The 27,782-nt window shown below is 38.0% G+C and overlaps 2 protein-coding genes across 2 annotated transcripts; both read left to right on the top strand.

Annotated features, from left to right (window-relative positions):
• The first annotated feature begins 250 nt into the window (after nucleotides 1-250).
• On the top strand, nucleotides 251-21,862 carry LOC112051430 (metacaspase-2). The gene is made up of 7 exons (XM_052890335.1): nucleotides 251-454; nucleotides 1,201-1,378; nucleotides 16,234-16,326; nucleotides 17,033-17,170; nucleotides 19,086-19,457; nucleotides 19,804-20,268; nucleotides 21,701-21,862. The coding sequence occupies exons 1-7, from the start codon at nucleotides 381-383 to the stop codon at nucleotides 21,860-21,862; spliced, it is 1,482 nt and encodes a 493-aa protein (XP_052746295.1). The 5' UTR covers nucleotides 251-380.
• An 89-nt stretch (nucleotides 21,863-21,951) lies between these two features.
• Nucleotides 21,952-27,602, top strand: LOC112056626 (zinc finger protein 809-like). The gene is made up of 4 exons (XM_052890337.1): nucleotides 21,952-22,134; nucleotides 24,515-24,645; nucleotides 25,897-25,971; nucleotides 26,878-27,602. The coding sequence occupies exons 1-4, from the start codon at nucleotides 21,952-21,954 to the stop codon at nucleotides 27,176-27,178; spliced, it is 690 nt and encodes a 229-aa protein (XP_052746297.1). The 3' UTR covers nucleotides 27,179-27,602.
• Nucleotides 27,603-27,782: the final 180 nt, after the last annotated feature.

The raw sequence follows: 27,782 nt of genomic DNA, 5'->3' as shown, positions 1-27,782 counted from the left end.
GATAACGCAGTATGAAATAGACATTTATTATTATTAGTTTATAGATATTCGATTTTGACAAGAATAAAGAATTTCACATCACAGTATATTTGTAGACTTTGGTATAAATTAGTAGGTAGATTTATTTAGTTTTAAAAATTAGAGCTTATAGCCAAATATAAATTTAATCTGTGTTCTGCGATTGCATATATATTCTGTGTTTACTAATTTATTTCAATTTTCAATATTTTAATGTACTCTGTGCTAATTTATTTACAATTTTTTAATTTACTTACATTCGATTTCATTGTAAAAAAATAATCTTGCTATAACATTGATACTGATAGTTGAAATACCAAATCGAAACAGGAATTAGTTCTTACTTTTAATGCCTATGCAAAATGAAGTGCTGCGTGCCTTTTTGTGTCAACAATACAGAAATTTTGCCTGACTTGGAAAATGTTACATTTCACAGGTACTGTTTTTTTTATGATCGAATAATATAGAAGAAGAAAAGAAAGAGAATAATACAGAATTTTAGGATAATCTCGTAACAAAGTAGAGAGAAGAGAACTCCTTTAGTGATTAATTAACACATGAAATGTTTGCGTAAACTGGTTGCCTGGAATAAATCGCTTCTTAGCGATAAGAACGCCTTTTATATTCTAGTGTCTTAATACGTATCTATTTCTCGTTTTTGTTACATTGGTGCATAAATTAAGTGTAAATAAATAAATAATATACTAATAATAAACATAATAGTTGACTCTTCTCAGATAATTCTGTCATGGGTAGATGACGACGAGTCAATTTAACTGTTGAATTGTCGCCATAAACGGTTTAAACTGTATTTAGTTTAATAAATCTGTATTTGATTAATTTGTCATATATACAGCAGGTTGCCCAGGAAGACAACCATAGTTCTCTGTGGATTTATAAGACACAAATGAAAGCCATTAAGAAGAATTGAATTGAATTGAAGACAGAGATCCTAGGTTTGATCCCCCTCTGGGCCAATTTAGGTTTTTTTAAATTGTGCCAGGTGTGGGTGGTTGGAGGCTTCGACCATGGCTAGGTAGGCTAGACCACCTTCCGACAAAGACAAACTGCGACAAACGATTAAGCATATAAGATGTTGTGTAGTCAATTTTCATCGTATTCCTAAAGCGATAACACTGAAAGAACAAACTGAAAGAACAGGTACTCTTTTTTTTTTTAAAGATTACCAACGGAAGCTTTCCGCCATGCCTCCTGGGTGGAAGCACTCGGCATCAAGAAGGACCATAACATGCAAAAAGTTCTGTTTGTATGCTCTTTACACTTCAGGGAGGTGGATTTTTACACCACAAAAGGTGGACAGAGGGCGGTTCAAAGAAGCGGGGTACCCAAAACAGAACAGGTGAGTTATTTATTTAAATAAGCCAGGGTTTCTCAAAGTGGGGTACGCGAACCCCTAGGTTCGCCATTCGATGGCAGGGGGTGTGCGACTAGATTTACGTAATGGTGGCTTGATAACTGATACAGAGTCAGAATTAAGTCTCCCAAATTACTCCTAACATTGAATCCATTTGCGACAAGAAACAAGCACACCCATCACATTAATATTACACTTTACTTTTGGCACTTTATGTGTTACTTTGTATTCAAATAAAAACCTTATTTTCTTCAAGAGTCAAATAATTTTTTTTGTTTGGGGAAGGGGGGGTGTCCATTAGTTAGTAAGGGGGTTAACAGGGGTTCGTGGAGCCGAGAGTTTGAGAAACCCTGATATAAGCAATATGTTAGAGAGCATGTAAAGCTGTTTTTTGTTATTTACACATAAGCCCTTGACCTCACCTAATGGTAAGTGATGATAAGTGATTAATGGTAAGTGATTGAACCCAGTACCTCCTTGTAAAACACAGCACCGCTGTACTTCCTTGTACAGCCACACCTCTGCACCACTGAGGCATCTGATCTTTCATCGATAGTATCAGTCTGCTGTCCCATCAGATGAAGAAGGGTTAGGGAAAAGAGAGTGCACCTGTCTCCTGCCTATTTGATTAATCTCACCATGAGATTGGCCACTGTGAATGACAGTGTCATATTGTTATTATTATTTAAAAAAAAAACATTTACATATTTACATTGAGGTTACTACACAATTAATGTATGTCAGAACAGTTTAGAGAGAAGTATATTTTGTGTAAGGTGAAGAGACAGAATCCAGTTAAAAAGAACAAAAGAAAAAACTAAGTTCAAAAATGTTCACAATGTATGTAGAAAATTAAAATGGCAGTGGACGGGACATATGTTGAGAGAAAAGAAAGAGAAATGGACAAAAATAATAACGGAATGGTACCCTAGAGATATTAAACGAAATATAGAAGACAGATAAAGAGATGGGAAGATGATTTTAAGAAAATAGGAGGACCAGTATGGATGCTATTAGCAAAAGACAGAAATATGTGGAAAATATTAGAGGAGGCCTTTGTCTGTACAAGCTGTTTGAAAGGGAGATCAATCGGATAGAAAATTACTATTTTAGCTAGTTGTTAACCCTACATTTTATTAACTTTGTTAGCAAGTAACTACTTGTATGTAATGATAAAAACAGCAATAAAGGCTTATTTAATTTTATTTTATTTATTTATTTTATTTACTACACAATTGATGAATTCTTAACACGTTCGCTGCGGTATGACGTCAATGGACCTCGTACGCATAGCGTCTTCAAGAGTTACGAGGTCAATGGACCTCGTACGCCTAGCGTCTTCAAGAGTTACGAGGTCAATTGACCTCGTACCGCAACACAAAGTTTTAGTAAGAGAGGAAAGTACAGAAATATCAGTGCCGCAGCGAACGTGTTAATGGTAATGCAACTGGAAATACCGCTGTCTCCTCCGTTGTGCTGGTACAAAAGCGATGGGACAGAGACAACTCTGCCACAAACAGACGACAAAACAACGTTTTGTCTATTTCTGAGTCTCTGTGTCTTATGCTGAGCACCCTGAACATTGATACAAAACTATCAGTTGAAATAAGCTTTTACAATTATTTTATTTTACATATTATTAGTATTTTTAGGTGTTCGAGCCTTCAGCTTGATCCACTTACGAGATTACCCTCCAAATTTTGCCCGTTTGCAGTGTTCCTACCCTACATTTCATTGGATAAATGAGGTTTTGACATAACATCACGCCGTCATCCGCCGGCATGTCGCTTGACAGTTGTCAATGTCAATCAGTACGTCTTCAAATTTTGTTAAGTGAGCAGTGTTAAATGTGAATATTAATAAATAGTGATAGTGCACAGTGAAACTTGTTGGAGATATTTTTGTCAACGGTCTAGTTAGATGAGAGATTATTCTCAATTCTAAGCGAATACCCGCTCTCCGGACGGTAGACTCGCTGGATAGACTTAGTTACCAAATGCAGACAGTAACGAAAAAATCGTAGCCATCTTGTACGGCCGATGTGTATTGTTCGCTGTCGAGTGTCCACGTGACTCCCGACAAGCTTTTTCATCTTAGCGAATGCCCGCTCTTCGGACGGCAGACTTGCTATGTAGATCTATACTGAATGAGAGTTTTTCTCTTTTTCATCTTAGCGAATGCCCGCTTTTCGGACGGCAGACTCGCTGTATAGTCCTACTGAATGATGAGCATGATGAGCAGATGACGTCCTGCCTGGGACGTCGGCTGAGACGTCGGCTGCTCAGACGTCGGCTGAGACGTCGGCCGAGACGTCAGCTGAGACGTCGGCTGCTCAGACGTCGGCTGAGACGTCAGCCGAGATGTTGGCTGAGGCGTCGGCTGAGACGTCGGCTGTTCAGACGTCGGCTGTTCAGACGTCGGCTGTTCAGACGTCGGCTGAGACGTCGGCCGCTCAGACGTCGGCTGAGACGTCGGCCGCTCAGACGTCGGCTGAGACGTCGGCCGCTCAGACGTCGGTTGAGACGTCGGCCGCTCAGACGTCGGCTGAGACGTCGGCCGAGACGTCGGCTGATCAGACGTCGGCTGAGACGTCGGCTGAGATGTCGGTTGAGATGTCGGCTGTACAGACGTTAGCCGCACAGACGTCGGCTGCTCAGACGTTGGCTGAGGTGTCGTTTAATGGGACGTCATCTGAGATGCCGGCTGACGTGTCGTCTGAAATGTCGGCCAACGCGTCGCCTGGAATGTCGGCTGCACGGCTGATTTGCTAACTAAGACGACATCTGAGTTGTCCGTCGATGCTTTGGCTGAGACGACCGACGTATACGATGCCTATTTGTCAGCTATTTGCTATTTGCTTGTCCTTTAAGGGACCTCTGACAGCTGCCTTGTCGGCTGCGCGCCTGAAGTCTAAGGCGCGTATTTGAGTACTTTTCAATTACCAGGGTCCCTGAACGTCAGTAATCAGCTTAATGACGATCTTTATAGATCATGGAATACATAACGTATGTAAACTCAAGTTGATTGGGAACCTTTAAGAAAGTTATAAATGCTATGCTAAATGAATTTTTATCATCAATATTGAAGCTCCTTGGTAACATATCACACCTGGATGTGTTCGAAGAAAAGATTTCATTGGAATATGAAAATTAATTGCGTTTCACTATACCTACACTCTATTTACCGCATGTTTATAGTGTCTAAAGCTCGCATGGGCTTAGAGAACGCAAAAGCATATCTACTTATCATTTTAAGCTAACCTAATTATTTCACTACTGCTGTGAGTCCTGATTTATTTCCTACTTTCAACAATGAAACAAATCTTTCTGATCGATGCATACGATAATAGGTTCTTCAAAACGGATGTTCTTTGTCCTTACTGCCCTTCTTCTATTTTGAGAGGCTTTGTATATATTAAGAGATCCAGTTGATGGCCTTCCTTATGGACGTAATTGCCTCGTCTTGACTGTATCGGAAGGAAAAATTTACTTTGCACAGAAAGTTCAATGGAGCAACGTAATAAAATCTTAGAACCAAGCATCTTATAATGTTATCAGGTATATAAATACTGAATGTTGTTGGATTGCTCCCGTTCAGTTAGAAAATTATCTTAGCAAGACAAGCAAGACCAGGAAAGTAATCTTTTTATTTTGATAAATACTGTATCTTAAAGCAAAATGGGACATGCAGTAAAAATTCCTAACCAAGCAAGGATATCATTCCCAGAAGCTTCGCGAATATTCGAATATACAACAACAGTCCAGTCTTCACTTGACTGAAGATAATACTAATTAGTGCATTAGCAAAGATGACCCTGCGTTCACAGACAATCACTTCATAATGCAGTGACAGTGACAGTGAATGTTGCACTTCAGATACTCGTGATACATGACTGCACTTTAGATACAAAAAGGGCTGAAATCATACAATGCCTGAGACCTATGTATAAAGCCTCCAATAAGAGATTCCACAATCTTTTGCAATGTATGTCACTGTACAACACCCATTTAGCCACCGAAATTCAACTGGCTTTATCATATTAAAATACAAGATGTAATAAATAAATATTTTCCGGTATGGTTTAGTCATTATTGGAACTTGAACATTACTTGGCTCACACACAAAGGCTCGGGTTCGATTCCCTGTACCACACCCAATTAAAACAGGTCACTCCATAGAAGCTCTGGCTCGAGAAAATGTTCACGAACTAAATATGAGAAGGAAAAATAAATAAATTATATTTGAAGTCAGAAAAGATCTTAGTGCTGAAAATATTCATGCACTTAATTAATTAGTGCCTGGATCCAAAATTACACTTTGTTTGCATTTCTTCTCTAAGTTTGTCAATCTGTCTTATATGATAGATTTTAAATTAATGTATGGAAAATTTTTCATATAATACAAATATTGTGGGGAAATTAAGAGAGTTAGGAGCGAATAAATATTTCCTTCTCCTTTAAGGGGAAAACATGGCCGTATTAATTAACTACTCTTGCCCACAAAAGCTAATTTGATTTGCCGATACAATCATTCCGTCGCTTTATATAGCTTGAATGTACAGGCAAAGGTATCTTAAGCCACATCTTTCCCTGCCTCATAGAAGGTTTCTGTTCTTAAACTTTTGAAAAATGTCTACTTCGTAGAATGATAACTCTGTATAGATTTGTTAATGGATATATATTTAGCTAAGTAATTCAGATTTCATCCTACTTCTACTTAGTTACATTACTCATAGATGATATTCTTTTTAACAACGATTCAAGCATACTGCCTCTATTCATCATATAAGTGGTAGATACAGCTACCCAATATTGGGTGGCATCTATATAAACTATCGAAAATTCAATCTCATGTCAACACAAATAGGAAAATCGCCTGTATGTCGCCAAAGACAGTACAAAAGAACAGTCAAGAAATGCTACTTACTCATAAAGAAATTTCGCTGGTGGGCATGGTGGCTTGCAACTGTCACAGCAGTGTATAAATATTTATAAATTATGCATGCTCCTCGTCTAATTCAGCAAACATTATACAGTATATCTGCATACGTATTAGAGAAGACCATCTACTTGAAATTTTATAACATCAGATGCAGTAGGATTCAGTCGGGAACTATAAGAAACTTAATATTCATAAACAGTTTCTAAAATGAACGGCAACATGTTTGACACAAGCTTAAAGAGATATTATGGATTGTATTGGATTTTCTATAAGAGAGAGAGTAAGAAAGGACCTTAGATAGAAAAAACTGTATGCAGTATGCAATATTTCAAGAAGATAACAAATCTATAAATCTATACCTCTTTGCATTAAGCAGTAAATTCTAGATTTAGCTAACCAGCTTCAAATATACCTAAGCCAGGTACTTTTCGGGGATTACAGACGGGTCTATACCGATTATTAGAATTGCTAGGTTAAATTCTAAACTGACGAAGCTCTTCAGACAACATTCAAGGTGATGGAAAAACCAGAAGTAGACCAGTACAAGGGCAGTGATCTAGCCAATCTAAAAGATGATTGCTTTTCTAGTATTGCCCATTCGTCAACGTCTTTATCAAAGCCTTAAACTAAAGGCTATGGTGGCCCTAGCTTATTTCCATCTTCAACGCTAGTACCTTGAATTCGAGACATCTTAATCACTACTTGAGAACCTATCTTCTAGTAGCTCCAGATAGGAGAGAAAGTTTATGATATTCCTCTTCTCCAGGTCTCCATTGTACCAGAGAACCATGAGCCAACCATTTATAATTAACAATCTAACATTTCTTTCGCGAGTACCAACAGGTCATATTCAGTAACATATTGTATGTGCTTGCTGTACTACTAAGGTCCTTGGCAACAGAGGTCAGAATATTTTCGAAACAGCTTGGCGTAAATTCATAATGAATACGTGTAATCAAGCCTGGATATGTTGGAATGGGTTAACATTTAGATCCTACTTCGGTAGGACTTCATTTTAGCAAATACTCAATAAATAAATCAGAACTCGCACTCTGAACTATTGATCTTTAGAAATCGTTAGTCAAACAGGTTTATAAACCCAAAAAATATCGAGTAGATAATTACCTAGGTACTTGATCAACCTAAAGTTAGACTAGCATTGAAACCAATTTTAAAACCAAAAACCTCTAACATGGTTGGTCACCTATAAGTCTATTTAAATACTCAACTGATAGCTTATTTTAAGTAGCTTACCATGACTCCTTGTTTTTATCTTGAGTGGAGAGTTCATGTTTTGACTATACACAGTACGGTTCTGACAAAATACAGATCAAACATTGGTTTGGTTAACTTTATGTAGTCAGAGGGCTATACAAACTGATATTACAAATTTGTTATATTTGGGTAAAGAAATTATTGGACTTGTCAATGAATCTGGTTTGTTTATTATGTCTAGCGGAAGACAAAGATTAAAGTAGCTGCTCGCAGTCATTTCGATATAACTGCGAAGCTTATTGAAATTAGCACGTTTTCAGCTTACTCAGATAATTTTAAAAGCATCTGTAAATACAGATTTAATACAATACAATAGAAATTTAAAGTAGGTAGTCAATATATCTACGCTGTCATGAAGAAGTTCCTCAGATGTTTCGAGGTTTACTTTACTACTTTACAGCATTCAGTGAAGCATATTTACACCAATTTAAATGAATATATGGGATGTATAAGTTTTGTTTTTACCATTAAATAAAATATCAATTAATAAAAATATGTGTGTTAGTTTTGGGTGAAATCAACATTAATAACTGTGATTAATTAAATGACAATAATTTTAATATCAATTATTAACAAATTTAATATCATAATAAAATTTGATATCTAGTTAATTACTTCAGAGATGAGAAAAATATTTTGTCTCTATGATAATCACTGATAATTTAAACGTCGTTGATCATTAATTTACATGTATAAAGATTATCATTTCTTTTACTATCATAAAAAATGGTCATCACAGTACGCCTTGCCATCGCCGGCAGAATATAAACACATCTCGTAAGTGGATCAAGCTGAAAGCTCGAACACCTAAATATAACCGTTTTCCCCCCAAAGAGCAGAAAACGATTATTTAGGTTTCAGCCGAAGCTTGATCCACTAAAATTTCATGCCTTGCCGGCTTACGAGAGTACTGATTGACATTGACAACTGTCAAGCGACATGCCGGCGGATGACGGCGTGATGTTATGTCAAAACCTCATTTATCCAATGAAATGTAGGGTAGGAACACTGCAAACGGGCAAAATTTGGAGGGTAATCTCGTAAGTGGATCAAGCTTCGGCTGAAACCTAAATAATCGTTTTCTGCCCTTTGGGGGGAAAACGGTTATATTATGTAATGAGCAAAAAATCGACATTTCTTTTCAAAAAAACCATTCGGATCCCAATAAGATAGACAAGTTCAAATGGATAAAACGCTATTGGTGGTGTGACACGTGTAAATAGTGTCCCACCTTTCTTGTGGGGGTTGATGCGTTTTACAAACTTTGATTAGCGGCGGCGTATATTTGAGTAAAGTACACCAGTTGTCATTTCATTCAAACATTACACGAATAGAACAGTAGATAACAGCCTATGGACTTACCTTGCTTTTCGGCTTTCTGCGGGCGTCGTTTATGGCTTCTGGATGTCCACGCTGGAATGGCACCACTATAGGATTTCACTAAGTTTTTAGTTCTGCGTAATGTGTAATGACAACTGTCTTTAAACTTTTAATGCGTTGCGTTTGAAGTGCACGACCGTCTTCGAGAGGCGCGAAAATCGGAGTCCGACCGTCGTCAGTCAACGCGTCGCTTCGGTCGACAGCGCGAAAGCGTTTTATGACCTTATTTGGTCATTTTGAAGCCTCGATCATTTGATTGGTGGCCGTTGTTAGCCACGCAAAATTGCACCTTACATGATAAGCCATAGGTGTCATCCAACTCTACAGCGCGTTTTTTATGTTTTCATGAAATGACAACAAGTAGGTATATACCTACTTGTACCGGCTCAAGCATACACCCCGCCTTGACGAAGTGTCATATTAAAGATTATATAGAAATACTAAACATTAAATTATTTTATAAAGAGAAAAATACTTATATTAATTATTAACAACAGAGAATATATTTATTTGCGTAACTATTATTGCGTGGGAAGTGGATAGAGTTTTACAACTGGGCGTTTATATTCACCCATTTTAGTGTTAACTAAAGCGACCCGTACTACACCATCCTTTCCAGGGAACGTTTTGGTTATCAAACCAAGAGGCCACTGCAAAGGTGGTACATCATCAAATTCAACTAACACAACCATACCTACGGTGATTGGATTGTCCGGTGTACACCATTTGCCTTTGACTTGCAAAGTGTGCAGATAATCCAAACGCCATTTCTTCCAATATGACATAACGAGGCTATCGAGTAACTGTTTTCGATTCTTTAAATTAGGCCTTTCAGGGTTAAAGGTTGTCGTTGGAAAGTATTCTAAAGGCGTGGTCATTAGAAAATGCGCTGGTGTAATAATATCGTGCTGGTGGTCAGATGTTGTTAAACCTAGCGGGCGCGAGTTGAGGATGCACTCAATTTGTGTGAGTACAGTAAATAATTCCTCATAAGTAAGGAGTTGCTTGCCAATGACTCTATAAAGGTGAGCTTTTACGCATTTTATATTTGATTCCCATATTCCACCGAAATGTGGAGAACGCGGCGGAATGGTTTTCCATTCTATTCGTTTTTTTTGTAGTTCTAGACCAAATTTATTTTTATAGTCTGAGCTAAGTAAAAGAGAATATATTTCATCTAATTGAGCCTTTGCTCCAATAAACGTCCCGGACATGTCAGTCCAGATGGTATTTACTGGACCGCGTCTACTCAAGAATCTATTTAAACAGGATATCATGTTATCTGATGTTAAATCTGACGCGAGCTCTATGTGTATTGCCTTTGTCACTAAGCACACGAATAAACATATATACGCTTTCTGTGACTGATATCCACGTCTGCGAGTGAGGGTTATGCGAATCGGACCTGCGTGATCGATTCCTGTAAAAAGGAAGGCCTTTGCTTCCTGGAGGCGATAAGACGGAAGGTCAGCCATGATTGGAGAAGGGTGCGAAGGTTTCATCCTAAAGCAAATATTGCATTTATGAATTCTAGACCTAATAACCGTCCTAGCGTCAAGAATCCAAAATCTTTGTCGTATGATCGACATTAAAAGACCTGCTCCGGTGTGACAGTTCTTTAAATGATAATTATCAATTATTAGGTCAACTGCGTGATCATGTTTAGGAAGCAAGGCGGGATGTTTGGCTTCGTAGGGTAAATCTGCATTCGAAAGCCTCCCTCCTATACGTACAATTCCCTTATCATCGAGAAAAACAGACAACTTCTGTATTTTTTTTGATGGTAATTGTTTATTTTTTAAGCGGGTTATTTCATCAGCGAAATGAACGCGTTGAATTTCTTTTATTAAAGCGTTTTCAACAAAAAATATTTTATTGACTTCTCCAGTGTCAGGCAAAAGTCTAGCGAAGCGATAAACATATAAAACAGTGCGTATTAATTTATTCCAAGAGGAAAAGCGTTGCGTTAAATTATATAATATAGATTGTTCGCATTGAACGTTAGTTATTACTAGAGTATTACTTTTAAACTCAGGCAGCGTTTCATATGTCGCGGGAAAAAAATCACTTTTGGGCCATTCAGAAGGTGGTCTATTAAGCCACTCTGGACCATTCCACCAAAGTGAATGCGATATTAATTGAGCTGGTAACATACCACGTGATAAACAATCACTAGGATTCTCAATTCCTGCTACGTGGTAAAAATGTTGTGGATCCAAATTTTCTTGGCATTGAGAAACACGATTACTTACAAATGTATTCCACCTATGCGGAGAGGATTTTATCCACGACAAAGCGATGGTTGAATCGGAAAATGCGTAAATTTCTTCAATATTAATGCGAGTAGAATAAGTTTCCTTTACGATTTTAACTAATTTCGACATTAAAAGAGCGGCGCATAACTCTAACCGGGCAAGTGTAGTTATTTTCAGTGGGGATACTTTCGATTTAGAACATAATAAATTTACAATAATATTGTTATGTGAATCTGTAATGTGTAAGTATACCACACATCCATATCCGTTAAGGCTTGCATCACAAAAAGCTACAATATTTACTTTGCTTCCCTCTTTAATGCCAGTATGACGCGGTATTTGTAAAGAATCTGATAAGAGAGAGAATTCTTTCGTTAATGCTAGATATTTTCTAGTTACATTTTCGCAAGGTGTGTCATCCCAGTCAACTTTATTTATCCAAAGTTCTTTAATAAGTAATTTTGCGTACAAAATAACTGGTGACACAAGACCTAAAACGTCAAATAGCCTAGCGACAAAAGATAAAATCGTGCGTTTCGTACATTTATCATCCAATTTCGAGATGGTAAAATGAAATATATCTGGTTTAGGCTCCCAAGCGAGACCTAACACCTTGCAAATATTATTTTTATCAGAAAAATTTACAACTGTGCGGTGCGTGTTCGGTAAATTATCTAACAGTGACGTAGAATTACTGGTCCATTTGACTAGCTCAAAGGCGCCAGATTTGAATAATGAGACTAATTCTCGTGATAATTCTTTCGCTGTTTCCTCATTCGGTTCTGAGTGTACTAGGTCATCCATATAGAATTGTGATTTGGCAATTTCACTCGCCAATGGAAAGCGTTTATTTTCCTCACTACACAATTGCTGTAATGTTCGCATTGCGAGATACGGACTTGACTTCAATCCGAAGGGAACGCGATTGAAATGAAAAATGCGGATATGTTCTTTATCGTGAAAACGAAATAAAAATTTTAAATATTTCCTATCGCGTGGTGTAACTTCAATTTGAAGATACATTTGCTTAATGTCTGCAGTCATTGCTACCGGAAATAATCGAAAGTTCAAAAGAAGAGTAAACAAATCGGCTTGTAAATTTGGACCGACATGTAATATATCATTTAGTGAAATATTATTAATATTTTTAACCGAAGGGTCAATTACTATCCTTACTGGGCTAGTAATTTTTTCTGGCCGAATAATGGGATGGTGTGCTAAATAAAATCCTTCATCCCTTTTTTCGAGATCATTAACCTCGGTTATATAACCTAAGCTCAAATAATCGTTTATGATTTGGTTATATTGCGTGCGTAAAGTGGAGTCATGATTAAGTCTCCGTTCTAAAGAAATTAATCGTCGATATGCGTTGCGATATGAATCATTAAATATAGTAGGATTTTTGCAAAATGGCAAAGCTACTGAGTATCGTCCATTTTCGTTACGAGAAATCGATTCTGAATATAATTTCTCACATTCGATATCCGCTGGACTAAAATGTTTTTTAACAGGAATTTGATCTAATTCCCAAAAGTTTTGCAGATCGAAACTTAACTCGTTTATAGCTAGCGCGGTAAAGGAGTTATTACTTTGTTCACAATACTGATTGCAGCTTCCCATTAATATATATCCAAATGTAGTAAGTAACGCTGCAGGACCGTGCGTTTCAGGTATAACTTTTTTACCTATATATATGTGCGGGAATAATTCCGCGCCTAGAATTAAATCGATACCGCCTGGGATATTCCAGGTAGGGTCTGCGAGAGGTATATCGCTGATATAGTCCATGTTACACGTATTAACGTATTGTGTCGGTAACTGGTCTGTTAAACAATCTAAAACAAGTGCCCTTATATTATATTTATTCATAGGATAAATTCGCGATTGTATATCTAACGTTACATAACCATGAATAGGCTGTGAACTCATTCCTATTCCTTTAATGAATGAATTATATATCGGCTTTATAGGTAAACTTAACATCTGACAACATTTTAAAGTTATAACATTATTTTGCGATCCGATGTCGAGCAGGCATCTAATATCAACCTTATTACGTTTCTTATAAGGCGTAGCCCTTACAACAACACTCGCGAGTAGTATATTTGACCTACCTTCATTCATGTTCGATTTAATCAGAGTGTTCGTATGGCGTGCGTTAGAGAAGGATGCGACATAATTTTGAGAGGTGTTTATCCTAGCGTCAGAGGGAGACGGCACTATTCTCGCAGTTTCACTCTGTGCATTGTTGCAAACAGCTGATGTATTCCTTTGTGCGTATTTAGTGTTATTATTATCCCTATGCAATAGCTTATGATGCTTTTTGTTACAAAAACAGGTGACCTTTGACTTGCATGATCTTAAATTGTGAAAAAGTGATAAGCAATTTATACACCCATTTTTTGATTTAATAAATTCAAATCTCGATAAAGGATCATTAATTTCTATAAATTTTTTACAATGATAAAGATTCGAGTGACTTTGATTACATAATTCACAAGAATTTGTCGTTGCATTGTTACTTGAAAAATCAGTCTGTGCAATCAATGTTTTGTAGGTATTACGGGAATTTGAATTTGATATTTTTTGAAGCGAAGTGTTAGAACGTTCGAGAATTTTTACTTGCATTTGAACGAATTCTACTAATTGCGTGTATGTAGGTATATCAATATTTTTCGATTGCAAGGACATCTCAAAGTTTTGTATTATTTGCGAATCCATCTTTCTTAAGGCACAGTGTAATAAAATAAAATCTGTAAGATCGGAAATATCAATTTGTTTTAGTGCGGCGACTGAAGAAGAAAACTTTTCTATAAACATATTTAAACTGTTTACATTATTAGAACAGTTTTTCAAATCGAAAATATTATTTAAATAATGAGTAGCTAATGCGCGTTTATCTTGGTATTTTTTCACCAAGTTATTCCAAATGATATTATATGTATCGCCATTTGGAACTAAGCCTGCAGTAAAGGTCAATGCACCTTGAGTCAATTTAGAAATAAGATATTGAACCCTTTGTGAATCTGTTAAGTTTTTATTTAAATGTACGTTCGCCTTAAATGTTTCGTAAAATATAGCCCAGTTTTGTGGTTTCCCATCAAAACAGGGAATTTGTATTGGAGCCAAATTAATGTGGGTAGCTGGAGCTTCATTCTTAGTATTTGACAAATTATTATTAGTATTTGACAAAATTTTATTCCTAACTCTTTTCACTGTTGAGTACAGATCCTCAAATGAATCCAGCGCCTGGTAGTCAGGCTGGGCTTTCGGATTTATTTGTAATGATAAATCATTTATGCTATCCAATATGTTTTCGAACTTCGCATGTAATGCATCGATAGTTTCAGACTCGTTCATAAAAGTATCATTTTTTCTAGACTCGAAGGTAGAAATGGCCTTTGAACTATCATATAGCCTATTTAGTCTTTGGAAGATATTTTCCTTTTTGCAAATAAGTATATTCAACTGCGTTTTTAATTCACTGTTCTCCATCTTATTGAAAAGAAAAGAAAATGAGAATTAAATAAATTATAACTAATCTCGTGATGATATTACACAAAGATTGCGTGAAGCGGCGCGCGCGTGGCGGTAGGTAGGTATCGAACTTAATGTCGATCGCGGAGTTTACGAGAATACTTAGATATTCTTTACGTAAGTATATATAAATGCGGAATGACTTAAATCTTCATAATAACAAGAGATAAGACATGTAATTAAGTTATAAGCGTTCTTTGGATATCACAAAGATGGCGGAAGAAAAAACTATATGAGTATGCCTAACGTATGACGTAGGTATGAATTTTAGTTACTGTTAATAGCTAGAACACTATCCTAGGCTCGAATGGACCAAACTTATGGTGTGACACGTGTAAATAGTGTCCCACCTTTCTTGTGGGGGTTAATGCGTTTTACAAACTTTGATTAGCGGCGGCGTATATTTGAGTAAAGTACACCAGTTGTCATTTCATTCAAACATTACACGAATAGAACAGTAGATAACAGCCTATGGACTTACCTTGCTTTTCGGCTTTCTGCGGGCGTCGTTAATGGCTTCTAGATGTCCACGCTGGAATGGCACCACTATAGGATTTCACTAAGTTTTTAGCTCTGCGTAATGTGTAATGACAACTGTCTTTAAACTTTTAATGCGTTGCGTTTGAAGTGCACGACCGTCTTCGAGAGGCGCGAAAATCGGAGTCCGACCGTCGTCAGTCAACGCGTCGCTTCGGTCGACAGCGCGAAAGCGTTTTATGACCTTATTTGGTCATTTTGAAGCCTCGATCATTTGATTGGTGGCCGTTGTTAGCCACGCAAAATTGCACCTTACATGATAAGCCATAGGTGTCATCCAACTCTACAGCGCGTTTTTTATGTTTTCATGAAATGACAACAAGTAGGTATATACCTACTTGTACCGGCTCAAGCAATTGGATCTAAAAAAACATATTACTTAAACTTTTTAAATGAAAATTTTGTTTGTTACATTTCAGTGTTGAAAATATAGTATTTTTGCGTACTATATAGGTATGTTTCTTCAACAGTAGGAAATATAGTCCTATACATATATAAAAATAAATCCACATTTCTCTTGGTCACGCCATCACGGGTGAACGGCTGGAAAATTAATAAAGGAGTAGGGGTAGGGTAGGGTAGGGTTAGTTCAAAGTTTACATCGAGTTTCACGCGGACGAAGTTGCGGGCGTCCGCTAGTACTATACATATAATACTAATATATAGTACGGTTGGCAACCCTAGGATGGTTATTCCTGGAATTAGCGAACACTGTTCACCTTTATTGTGAGAGTCTTCAAGTCAATGATAAGGTACCTTCCTCCAAGGCAAGCGTGGTTCACTGCTGGCTGCACCTTCGCTTACGTCAGCCAGTGGCGTGCACACGGTTTTTAACCAGGGTAGACACTGCACCATAAATTGTACTTGTTTTTTTTTTTTTTCGAGTTATGATATTTTTTTATATTACACTTTCAGGTATGCATAGTATGTCTTCACACTGGAAGCAAACTGTATCCGTTGAAGTATTATAACTTGGACAAGGCCTATGAAAATGTTACTGGACTATCAGTGAGTACATTATGCTTTTTAAAAAAAAATCAACACTGCAGCTGTAGGCTGTGAAAAGGGTATCATCATCATTATCAACCCATATTCGGCTCACTGCTGAGCTCGAGTGCCTTTCAGAATGAGAGACATTAGGCCAATAGTCCACCACGCTGGCCCATTGCGGATTGGCAGACTTCCACCATGGTATGCTTCATACGTCATGCATGAAGCATACGTCAAAGCTAGTGAATTAGCCTGCATGGCCGGGGATGGAGACTTTTCACTTCAAAAAATTATTTCAATTGGTTTCTTTTGGTGTCCAATAACTAACCTGGTTTGTAACTAACCAGCAATTACACCATGACCTACAAATACAATCTGTAAAAGAAGAAATTTAATTACACACTCTATGAAAGGCTACAAGAAACTCCTAGATAACCATCCAGACATACTTGCAACACAATTAGAATGAGTCCAAATTTAAAAGACTAAAAAGAAAAGCTCCTGCTGACCTTTAATAAAGAAAAGAATACATAGGGTTCATGTCACTGGATGTGATGCCCTTCAAGTCATGACAACATACAGACCATTTGCTAAATGTTTTTTTAATAACAGATTGCAAAGAAAAAACACCAAAAAAATTGGTTTCTTTTGGTTTCCAATAACTAGGAGCCTAAAGTCTCAAAAGCAAGTGCCGCAAATACATAATGCTTTTGTTTTGTTTCAGTTAAGATGTTACAACATAATCCTGTCGCCCAAGGTTTGCTCGGAGTGTGGACAGCGGCTGATCAACTGTAACATGTTCAGAGAGAAAAGTTTGCGGGCAAATAACTTGTTGATGGAATTGAGCAGTAAGGATGACTTGGTAAGTTGATTGATATTTTCTATTAATTAGTACTTGCAAAGGGTTTCTTAAACTTTCGGCTGAACTGAACGAACCCCTGTTATAATTTCCAAGTGACGGCGAACCCCTTACTAACTAATGCAGAGTTTCCCAAACTTTTTTGTGTCGTAGACCCTTTGCCATGTTTTCTGTGTTGGGTAGACCCCTACTTATTTGATATTGATTTTCTGTATCCTACAACTTACAGAATTTTATAAACATATATAATATTTTTTTTACTTTACAGTTATTTTTAAAATAATGTATCATAAGATAATTTGATGTAAAAAATAGGTATTATCAGTGTATGTGTTATATTTTATTATATTATTATATTATTATTTTCATTTAATCAATCAATCAACAGCCTGTATTCGTCCACTGCTGGACATAGGTCTTTCCGAGAGCGCACCACCACACACGATCCTCCGCCTTCCTCATCCAGCCACTTCCCACTACCTTCTTGATGTCGTCGGACCATCTAGCTGGAGAGTCTCCACTCCAGAACACGTCTGCCCCAGCGGCCATCTGTTCTACGACAGATATGCCCGCCCACTGCCACTTCAGTTTGCTAATCCTTTGGGCTACATCAATTATTTTCGTTCTCCTACGGATTTCCTCGTTCCGGATTTTATCCTTCAGAGAGACTCCTAACATAGCCCTCTCCATAGTTCGCTGAGCGACTTTAAATTTGTGAATAAGGCCAATAGTCAGTGTCCACGTTTCCGCTCCATACGTCATAACAGGCAAGACACACTCATTAAAGACTTTTGTCTTCAGGCTTTGGGGTATTGACGAATTGAACACCCGACGCAATTTCGCAATTTCCCAATGCTGCCCAACCAAGCTGAATTCTTCTGTCAGCTTCCTTGTCGAAGTTATTCCTACCTAGTTGTATCATTTGACCGAGGTAGTTGTATTCCTGAACAACTTCGATGCTGGCATTATCGATAATTATGGGCATCGTGATGACGTGCTCATTGAGCATGATTTTAGTTTTATCCATGTTCATCACTAAACCCACTTGTCTGGAGGAATGGCTAAGGTCGGTCAGCATTTTCTCAAGATCTTGCAGCGATTCTGCCAATATTACTATGTCGTCCGCAAAACGCAAGTGTGAAATGTATTCTCCGTTTATGTTGACGCCCCGACGTTTCCAGTCCTAAACCTTGAATACGTCTTCGAGAGCACAAGTAAAGAGTTTCGGGGATATAACATCACCCTGTCTTACTCCTCTTCGTATTCTTTCATTTAATGGACTCCTAAATTTTTTTTGCTGACTTATAATAATAATATTAAATAATAATAATAATAAACGAATAATTACCAATAAAAAAATACTCCATCTTAATTCTTAAGTTTTTGTGAACAGTTTTTAAAATACTTAAAAACATAAGATGCCATTTTACTTGAATAATATTGAAAATTACTGATGTGACGCTATGTGTAGTTTCGTTTTTGAATATTGTATTCGGAACGGCTACGACACCGTCGTGTTCCATGATCATCATCATCATTATTAACCCATATTCGGCTTACTGCTGGGCTCGGGTCTCCTCTCAGAATGAGAGGGGTTAAGCCAATAGTCCACCACGCTGGCCGAATGCGGATTGGCAGACTTCACACACGCAGAGAATTAAGAAAATTCTCTGGTATGCAGGTTTCCTCACGATGTTTTTCCTTCACCGTTTGAGACACGTGATATTTAATTTCTTAAACACACACACGCACACAACTGAAAAGTTGGAGGTGCCTGCCCCGGATCGGATTCGATCCCACATCGTCTGGAATCGGAAGCAGAGGTTTTATCCACTGGGCTATCACGGCTCTATCTGCCTATTATTATTTAATCTGTGTTTTTTTAGTTACAAAAACAATTGATACGATATCTTTACAGTTAAGAATACAAAACATAAGAGCAATAAGTCGTAAGAAACACAAACTAAAATCAACTTTAACGAAGAATGTCTTTCAACCTGACTTCTACGATTACACTTTTAACTTCGACGAAAATTCAATGAAAACAGAGAACAAAAATAAAAACATTAAAACAGAGAAAAATATCAAAATAGAAAGTGTTGTCTGTGATATAGATAATGAAGATGGAGTTAAGAATGAGTCTATGAAGTCTGTGGCCAAAGAGGAGAGTCCTAGAGTGAATGACATAGCAAGTGATGAAGAGTTTCTGAACGATGACATAGACAATGATGTTTTTTTGAAAGGTGGCATAGACAAGATGAAGAATTCCATTAAAGCAAACAGTGATAAGGTATGGCATTTTTTAGTTATACTTTCAGCTGTGTACCGTCGGAGTAGAGGGACAATATTATGGCAGTGAGTGAAAATGTTAAATTTCTTTAAATTGGATTTTCGAATTGGAAAATGGAAAATGGGAGTGTTAGTTAACTGTCAAGGGACCCCTTAACCCTATATACAACGTTCACAAGTGCGTGACTCCACTCATTCTATGCCATTCTAGGGTCTTATTTTGGTTACAGTTTGATTTCTTAATTAGGTTGTCATGACAAATGTTGTGAATCTTATCCTTTGTCTGACATTGGTTTTCTTATTTTTGTTATCCACTTCTGAGTCTGAAATATTGTTAACTTCCACAGATTATAAATAATAACAGAGACAATATAGAGCGAGCAACAAGCGACAGCACATATGAAAACGTGAAAATTTTGAACAAAACAATAGAATTGGACGTACAGTTTTCTAACTATGGCTATGACATTGACTTCCTCAACGAAAGTGACGTCAAAAACGTCAACAATGGAAATGAGAATGACACGAATGTCAAAATTACAATCGAAAACGATGACATTGATATGGATTTTCTCGATAATGACATGGATATGGTCTCTGATAATGACGTTCACAGTGATATGGAACTTGCACCTGTCAAAAATGAAACGAAGAAAGCTAAGCCTAGAGTGTCAAAAAAAAGTGACGTCAAATTAGATGTCAAAGTCAAAAGCAAACGTAAGGCTCCAGCACAAGGTCGGTATCTCAAACGAAAAGCGCCCACCGGTGATATGGAGTTGTTTAAAGTGACAGTTTTGACATATGAAGAACAGGTGAGACACTTAAATTATTGTTTAAATCCGGCCGCTCAGAAATTGCGTTTCTGCCAGTCGTGCGAATAGGACAAACATTATCAAGCCATATTCGGCTCACTGCTGAGCTCTAGTCTTCTCTCAGAATGAGAGGGGTTAGGCCAATAGTCCACCACGCTGGTCCAATGCGGATTGGCAGACTTCACACACGCAGAGAATTGAGACAATTCTCTGGTATGCAGGTTTTCTCACGATGTTTTCCTTCGCCGTTTGAGACACGTGATATTTATTTTTTGTAATGCGCATAAATGCAAGTTACTATGAAATAAAATTTTCTGAGCGTCAGAACAAGATAACGTACCACGCAATTTGTAGGACATTGTGGGTGTTAAGTTGTATTACTATTAATTAATCGACAGTAAAAAAATTATCTGGTAAGTAATAACTTTTGGTAAGCTACTCTCCTCCTAATTTGTATCAATAATGAGGTTATTAAAAGTTGTCACTAACCAGATGTATTTTTACTGTTTCTTAATTAATAGTTATTCAAATTAACAGGCACAATGTCCTACAAATTGCGTGCTACATTATCTCGTTGCGACGCTCAGAAATTGTTATTACTTGGTAACCCAGTTAGCTACCAGAATCGAGAATTTTCGTAAATAAAAAAGTTGATCGTCATCGAGATAAAGCTACTCGCGAAAAATTTAACTTGATAGTAATCAGTTGTAGAAAATGTTGACTATACTTGAATGGGGATGATGACTAGGTTTGAATATATTGATTTTAATGATACATTCGGGTAAATAAGGTCAATGTTAACTAATTTATACATAAAAAGCAAAGATTGACTGGATATTTGCGAAATAAATAAGATTATAAAATTCCAAAATCTATTAATTTTTTTTTATCGTAATTCGATGAAAAAACTGATTTAGCTTCCTTACATTAAATGTGACATTTTTTAATGCGTGAACTATTAACATAAACGCACAAGTAACAAAGATATTAAGAATTTTGTTTGAACGCACATACAAATCTAACGATCATTATGTACCTACGACGTCATAAGTTCGTACCATTTTGTATGAGGCGTTTTTCAGGGATCCGCGGCAGCGCCGCAAATCTGACCCTTTAAATCCCTGTAGCTCCGAAAGTAATGATCGCAGATATCCTGTTACTTTTTCAAAATTGCTTTATTATGAGTATACTCTTAATTTATATTCAATTTAAAAAACTGACATCATCCCTATTATATGAATTTTGAATTTATTTGAATTTTTTGAAACGACTTAATTTTATACTATTTAATGGTTATTACATTTGGGTGACACCTGAACTGGGTCCTAACTGAAAAATCAAAACTTTTTACTTAATTCACAATTTAAGAATGTAATATGTGGCATTACTTGAAAATAAAGATCTTTCTTTCTTTCCTTTCTTTCTATTCCAGGTATTTGACATACAGAGCAAGAAGGACACCCCGCTTTACAAGAACTCGACGTACAAATGTCCGCTCTGCTTCAAAGGCTACCAATACGAGGACGCGTATGACACGCATATGGAGCAACACACAGACGTTAGTATCCTATTATATAACATTTCAGGTATTTGACATACAGAGCAAGAAGGACACCCCGCTTTACAAGAACTCGACGTACAAATGTCCGCTCTGCTTCAAAGGCTACCAATACGAGGACGCGTATGACACGCATATGGAGCAACACACAGACGTTAGTATCCTATTATATAACATTTCAGGTATTTGACATACAGAGCAAGAAGGACACCCCGCTTTACAAGAACTCGACGTACAAATGTCCGCTCTGCTTCAAAGGCTACCAATACGAGGACGCGTATGACACGCATATGGAGCAACACACAGACGTTAGTATCCTATTATATAACATTTCAGGTATTTGACATACAGAGCAAGAAGGACACCCCGCTTTACAAGAACTCGACGTACAAATGTGCGCTCTGCTTCAAAGGCTACCAATACGAGGACGCGTATGACACGCATATGGAGCAACACACAGACGTTAGTATCCTATTATATAACATTTCAGATATTTGCCCGTGCGGGCAGACCTGGTTGCCTCGTGTTCGCTTAGCTTCAGCGAACTCCTGGACTTATTCCTGGCATCTACGGGGTGCGCGAGTTACTTTGTCATGGCTTGGTGGCAAGGGCCCAGCGCAATGTCACTGTTGGCAGCAGTTCGGACATTCATCTCACAATTGCCACAGGCCTCAGACCAATTATAGAATGACTTGTATCGCACTCATAGTCATGAACAAAATTGTCTGTCATTTTCTGAGGAAAACGAGTTTAGATTTGGTATATATCTTATTCTAAACTAGAAGTTTTTTTCCCGTTTTTTACACAATTCAATTACACAAAAAGGTGTTTTTACGGAGATCTTTAACCGACGAACACGATTACAACTATTGAACATGGATTCTATGGACGCTGTTTATATAATCGCATTAGATCGTTGATCATATACTTTGACAGAAAAGTAACGTCTAACGAGGCAGGTCCTATACAATAATTGGTCTGAGCCACAGGCCCATCGCTTGTATACGCTTATCCTATTATATAGCATTTCAGGTGTTTGACATACAGAGCAAGGCCGCTATGCTTCAAAGGCTATCAATACGAGGACGCGTATAATACAGGGATAATATATATAGCCTATATAGCCTATAGCCTTCCTCGATAAATAGGCTATCTAACGCTGAAAGAATTTTTCAAATCGGACCAGTAGTTCCTGAGATTAGCGCGTTCAATCAAACAAACAAACTCTTCAGCTTTATAATATTAGTATAGATTTCAGGTATTTGACATACAGAGCAAGAGGGACGCTAACTGGACACTGTCGAATATACTATCATTCATTCGTTCTACCTTCGCTTACTTATTACGATGTAATAGGCTACTCGCCTGCTGTACAAAACTAAGAAGATTTTAGATGCCTAAAAATTGTAATATTTTTATATAAAAATAATGTATTTTTAAAACGTCATCCCAAACGCCAATCATAAACTGTGACGTCATTCGCTACAAAGCGTCGGTTTGTGATTGGCGCTTGCGGTGACGTGATATATCACATCACTGCAAACGCCAATCACGTTGTTATCTATGAATGACGTCACTTGCTAATGTGTTGTGTTTCGGCGGCAAAAATTTTACGTAGATATTTTATCATTTATATTAAATTTTTTACTGGTTATTATTGACGGGACAATATAAAATATAGCTTACAATACTTCCATAATTCAATTTAAACACTGTTTACAAAAGAGGCGAAAATTTACAACAACTAATATACAACAAGCTATTTGACGATGTGGACGTATTTGCCTTGCCCGAACCCCAATATAAAAAGGCCATCTTAATCACTCTTCAAAAATTAAATATCCCTGTACCTGAGGAGTAATAGTGTCTTATTATTAGATCTCTTATTATAATTATTATTACATTTTTTTTTACCTATTTGTGTTTCGTTGTATTTTTAATTATTATTGTTATAATTATCTCTTTTTTTTATATAGATTTATGTTTGTTTTTTTTTTTTTTTTTTTTTTAAATTGATTTATGTTTGTGTATTTTGTGACGCCATTATTTTCGTATGTGTATTCGTGGATAGTATAGTTGTTTACATGTTTAAACTATTTTTACGTTTATTTTTAGATTTAAGAAATAATATGTAAATATTAATTGATTATGAAACACGGCTAAAACTCACGTGATATTACGTCGGAGTATGCCCGACTAGTTTCGAACCCATACGGGGCCCTTAGTCATGAGCTGGTTCTTGCATTTCGGCACGATCCAAACTGCGAAGCGGCTGCGCGACGCGCTGCTGCTCGCATCGCGCGCGGAGAGGGGTTGAGTGGTGGGGAGTGAAGGTTCCGTTAAACTCACCGACGGTTCATTAATGTCATTTTCATTAGACTCGTCTTCTTGTAAGCAAACCGAACTAATGCTATCTTGTTCCAAGTTTGTTGTATGTGACAATGAAAGAAATAGCGGTTTCCACGATGTGGGCAGCAACCCAATTTTAATCGGGATCATGGATGTTTGCTGCCCACAGCGTGGAAACCGCTATTTCTTCGGGCATACTCCGACGTAGTATCACGTGAGTTGTAGCCGTGTTTCATAATCAATTAATATGAATAACACTCACGATAGTTTAAATTCTAAAATAATATGTAAATGTTAACTATCGTATAAAAATAAAAATAAGTATTTTTTTTTTTTCAGAAATACGGCGTTTTTGAGTGTGCAGTATGCGGCATCCACACCAGAAGTCGTCAGAAGCTTCTGCACCACCTCAACATGACGCACATGGTGCGTTACTCCTGCACCAAGTGTCCCTTCTTCACTAGACACAGGTTGTTTATTTTTTAACACGCATATAGCTTCACTTTTTTTTTTATTTTATTGAGAAAGAATACAATAAGGAACTTAAGCTAACTTATCCTAATAACTAAACAAATCATGTCCACGTGGAATGGTGGCAAGAATACTGGCTGCATTTCCGCGCTGGACAGCCAGGCTGATCCTTTGCGCAAAAAATGTAACTTCACTTCACTTGTACTATGTATGTAAGAAAATCTTGGAATCTCAATTTGACCCACTTCCCGGTCTTCGATTAGGATGAAATTTTGCACACGCTCCGAGTTCTGATGACACATGACTAGCTATGAAACGTCATTACAAATCCAATATGGCGGCCTTCCCAAGCTTGCGGACTGGCTGTTTGAAATCCACCCCCATGGTATGGGTATCAAATGAAAGTTTGATACCCATATCATGGGGGTGGACAAATGTTTTTTTACTATTATATTAATTTCACCCTACTCAGGTGGAACGGTACACTTTTTCGTGCGTGTAGCCGGCGTTCATATATCCATACTAATATTATAAATGAAAATGTGAAACTGTATGAGCTGTGCTAGCCCAGTGGATGTGACCTCTGCCTCCGATTCCGGAGGGTGTGCATTGAATCCGGGGCATGCACCTCCAACTTTTCAATTGTGTGCATATTAAGAAATTAAATATCACGTGTCTCAAACGGTGAAGGAAAACACCGTGAGGAAACCTGCATACCAGAGAATTTTCTCAATTCTCTGCGTGTGTGAAGTCTGCCAATCCGCATTGGGCCAGCGTGGTGGACTATTAGCCTAACCCCTCTCATTCTGAGACGAGATTCGAACAGCAGTGAGCCGAATATCGATTTATAATGATGAAATTTTATTTATGCACATGTCTGGGTCATCCGGGAAAATTTTCAATTAATTTTCGGTAAAGAATATAACCCCAAAGTTATAGGAAATACTCCCCATCACCCTGTATAGGCGTTTAGCTCATTCTTGTCGTGTCGTTCGGTCCGTACACACTTTTGTTGGTTTTCTTGGTATAGGAGCGGAGTAAGATTTGAGTGGAGAAGAGGAGTGTTAACTAGTTTCAAAAGACGTCTTTAACCCTACATCCTTCGGTTACAAGTGCGGGACTTCACTCTAGGTTATTATTCCCAGCCACTCGAGGGTTTATTGGTGACATTCTTAGTGGAAATCATCATCATCATCATCATCATTCCACGTATTTAAAGCTAGTCACTATTCCTATTGTTCACTTTGCAGGAATACCGCGAAGTCCCACGCTCGCTGGCACAACGGCGTCAAATCCAAGTGCAAATATTGTGACGTGGAATTCAGGTAAGGGTTAAAATATTATATTTATAACTATTGTTACCAGACTATACTTATAATCAATGATGTTAAATACTGTTAAATGTGTTACGAGGTCATGAAAAAGGTGCTCAAAAGAGGAAATTTCCACATCTCAATGTTAGTTGTGGTCAACAACGAACGTTATTTAAACAAATAATACCTAAATATCGTCTACAGTGTCGAGTTGTGTGTTCAGGAAGTGTCTAAACTATATATTGATAAATATATAATGGAATTAATGACAAAATTGTGCATGTGTGCGCTTATTTTTGAAGTAACCGTTCTTTAGTATAAAATTATCATTCTTAAAAAGGATACTCTAAGACCTAAGTGCACTCTATACCAGCGAACTAACTAAAAATGAGTGTATAAATTGCTACTCATTTCGTTTTTACATAAACAAATGGATTTTTTTTACACTAACATTCCGAAGGACCACAGTTTAAAAGTAAATAAATATTAAGACCTAACAAATGAACTAACTAAAAATGGCTATGTAGTTAGTCTGTACGCAGTAGAAGTAGGTGCGAGAGGATTACCAGCAAAATCTCTCTATAACTTGCTTAAAGACCTTGGCCTCTCTAGAAGTGCAGCTAGTTCTATATTAGAACGAGTATCTTCTCTAATTTCTACCTTCCGATCTTACCAAATGTGGCGGCAGGGAGAACAACACGAGCAGAGAAGGGGAGTGTTGATCGATCGTCAAGGAATTCCTTAACCCTACATCCAGTAGTCACAAGTTCAGGACCTCTGCTCGGAGTTTGTCTCTCTACCACGCGATGGACCCGGCACCTGCACGGTGAATCCATGGAATGCTTAGATATCCGTCTCACTTTGCGCGCGCCCAAAATATCCTCCTGTATAAATAAATCGATGACGTCACGTCAACAGCAAGCTGACGTCACTGCTGTCTCACCTGCGCAAGAAGCACCCGTCGGACCAGGTGTGCACTCTGTGCGGGTTCTCGTTCATCGGAGAGAGAGGTCTGGCGCTGCACATGCAGAAGAAACACCAGTTCGATGACGTACAGGTGAGTATGTTGATGATGTCACGCCGACAGCAAGCTGACGTCACTGCTGTCTCACCTGCGCAAGAAGCACCCGTCGGACCAGGTGTGCACTCTGTGCGGGTTCTCGTTCATCGGAGAGAGAGGTCTGGCGCTGCACATGCAGAAGAAACACCAGTTCGATGACGTACAGGTGAGTATGTTGATGACGTCACGCCGACAGCAAGCTGACGTCACTGCTGTCTCACCTGCGCAAGAAGCACCCGTCGGACCAGGTGTGCACTCTGTGCGGGTTCTCGTTCATCGGAGAGAGAGGTCTGGCGCTGCACATGCAGAAGAAACACCAGTTCGATGACGTACAGGTGAGTATGTTGATGACGTCACGCCGACAGCAAGCTGACGTCACTGCTGTCTCACCTGCGCAAGAAGCACCCGTCGGACCAGGTGTGCACTCTGTGCGGGTTCTCGTTCATCGGAGAGAGAGGTCTGGCGCTGCACATGCAGAAGAAACACCAGTTCGATGACGTACAGGTGAGTATGTTGATGACGTCACGCCGACAGCAAGCTGACGTCACTGCTGTCTCACCTGCGCAAGAAGCACCCGTCGGACCAGGTGTGCACTCTGTGCGGGTTCTCGTTCACCGGAGAGAGAGGTCTGGCGCTGCACATGCAGAAGAAACACCAGTTCGATGACGTACAGGTGAGTATGTTGATGACGTCACGCCGACAGCAAGCTGACGTCACTGCTGTCTCACCTGCGCAAGAAGCACCCGTCGGACCAGGTGTGCAC

This window comes from Bicyclus anynana, chromosome 27 (genome assembly GCF_947172395.1).
Source record: "Bicyclus anynana chromosome 27, ilBicAnyn1.1, whole genome shotgun sequence".
NCBI lineage: Eukaryota > Metazoa > Arthropoda > Insecta > Lepidoptera > Nymphalidae > Bicyclus > Bicyclus anynana.
Note: the sequence above shows the minus strand (reverse complement) of the source record. Positions and strands in the feature narration are given on the sequence as shown.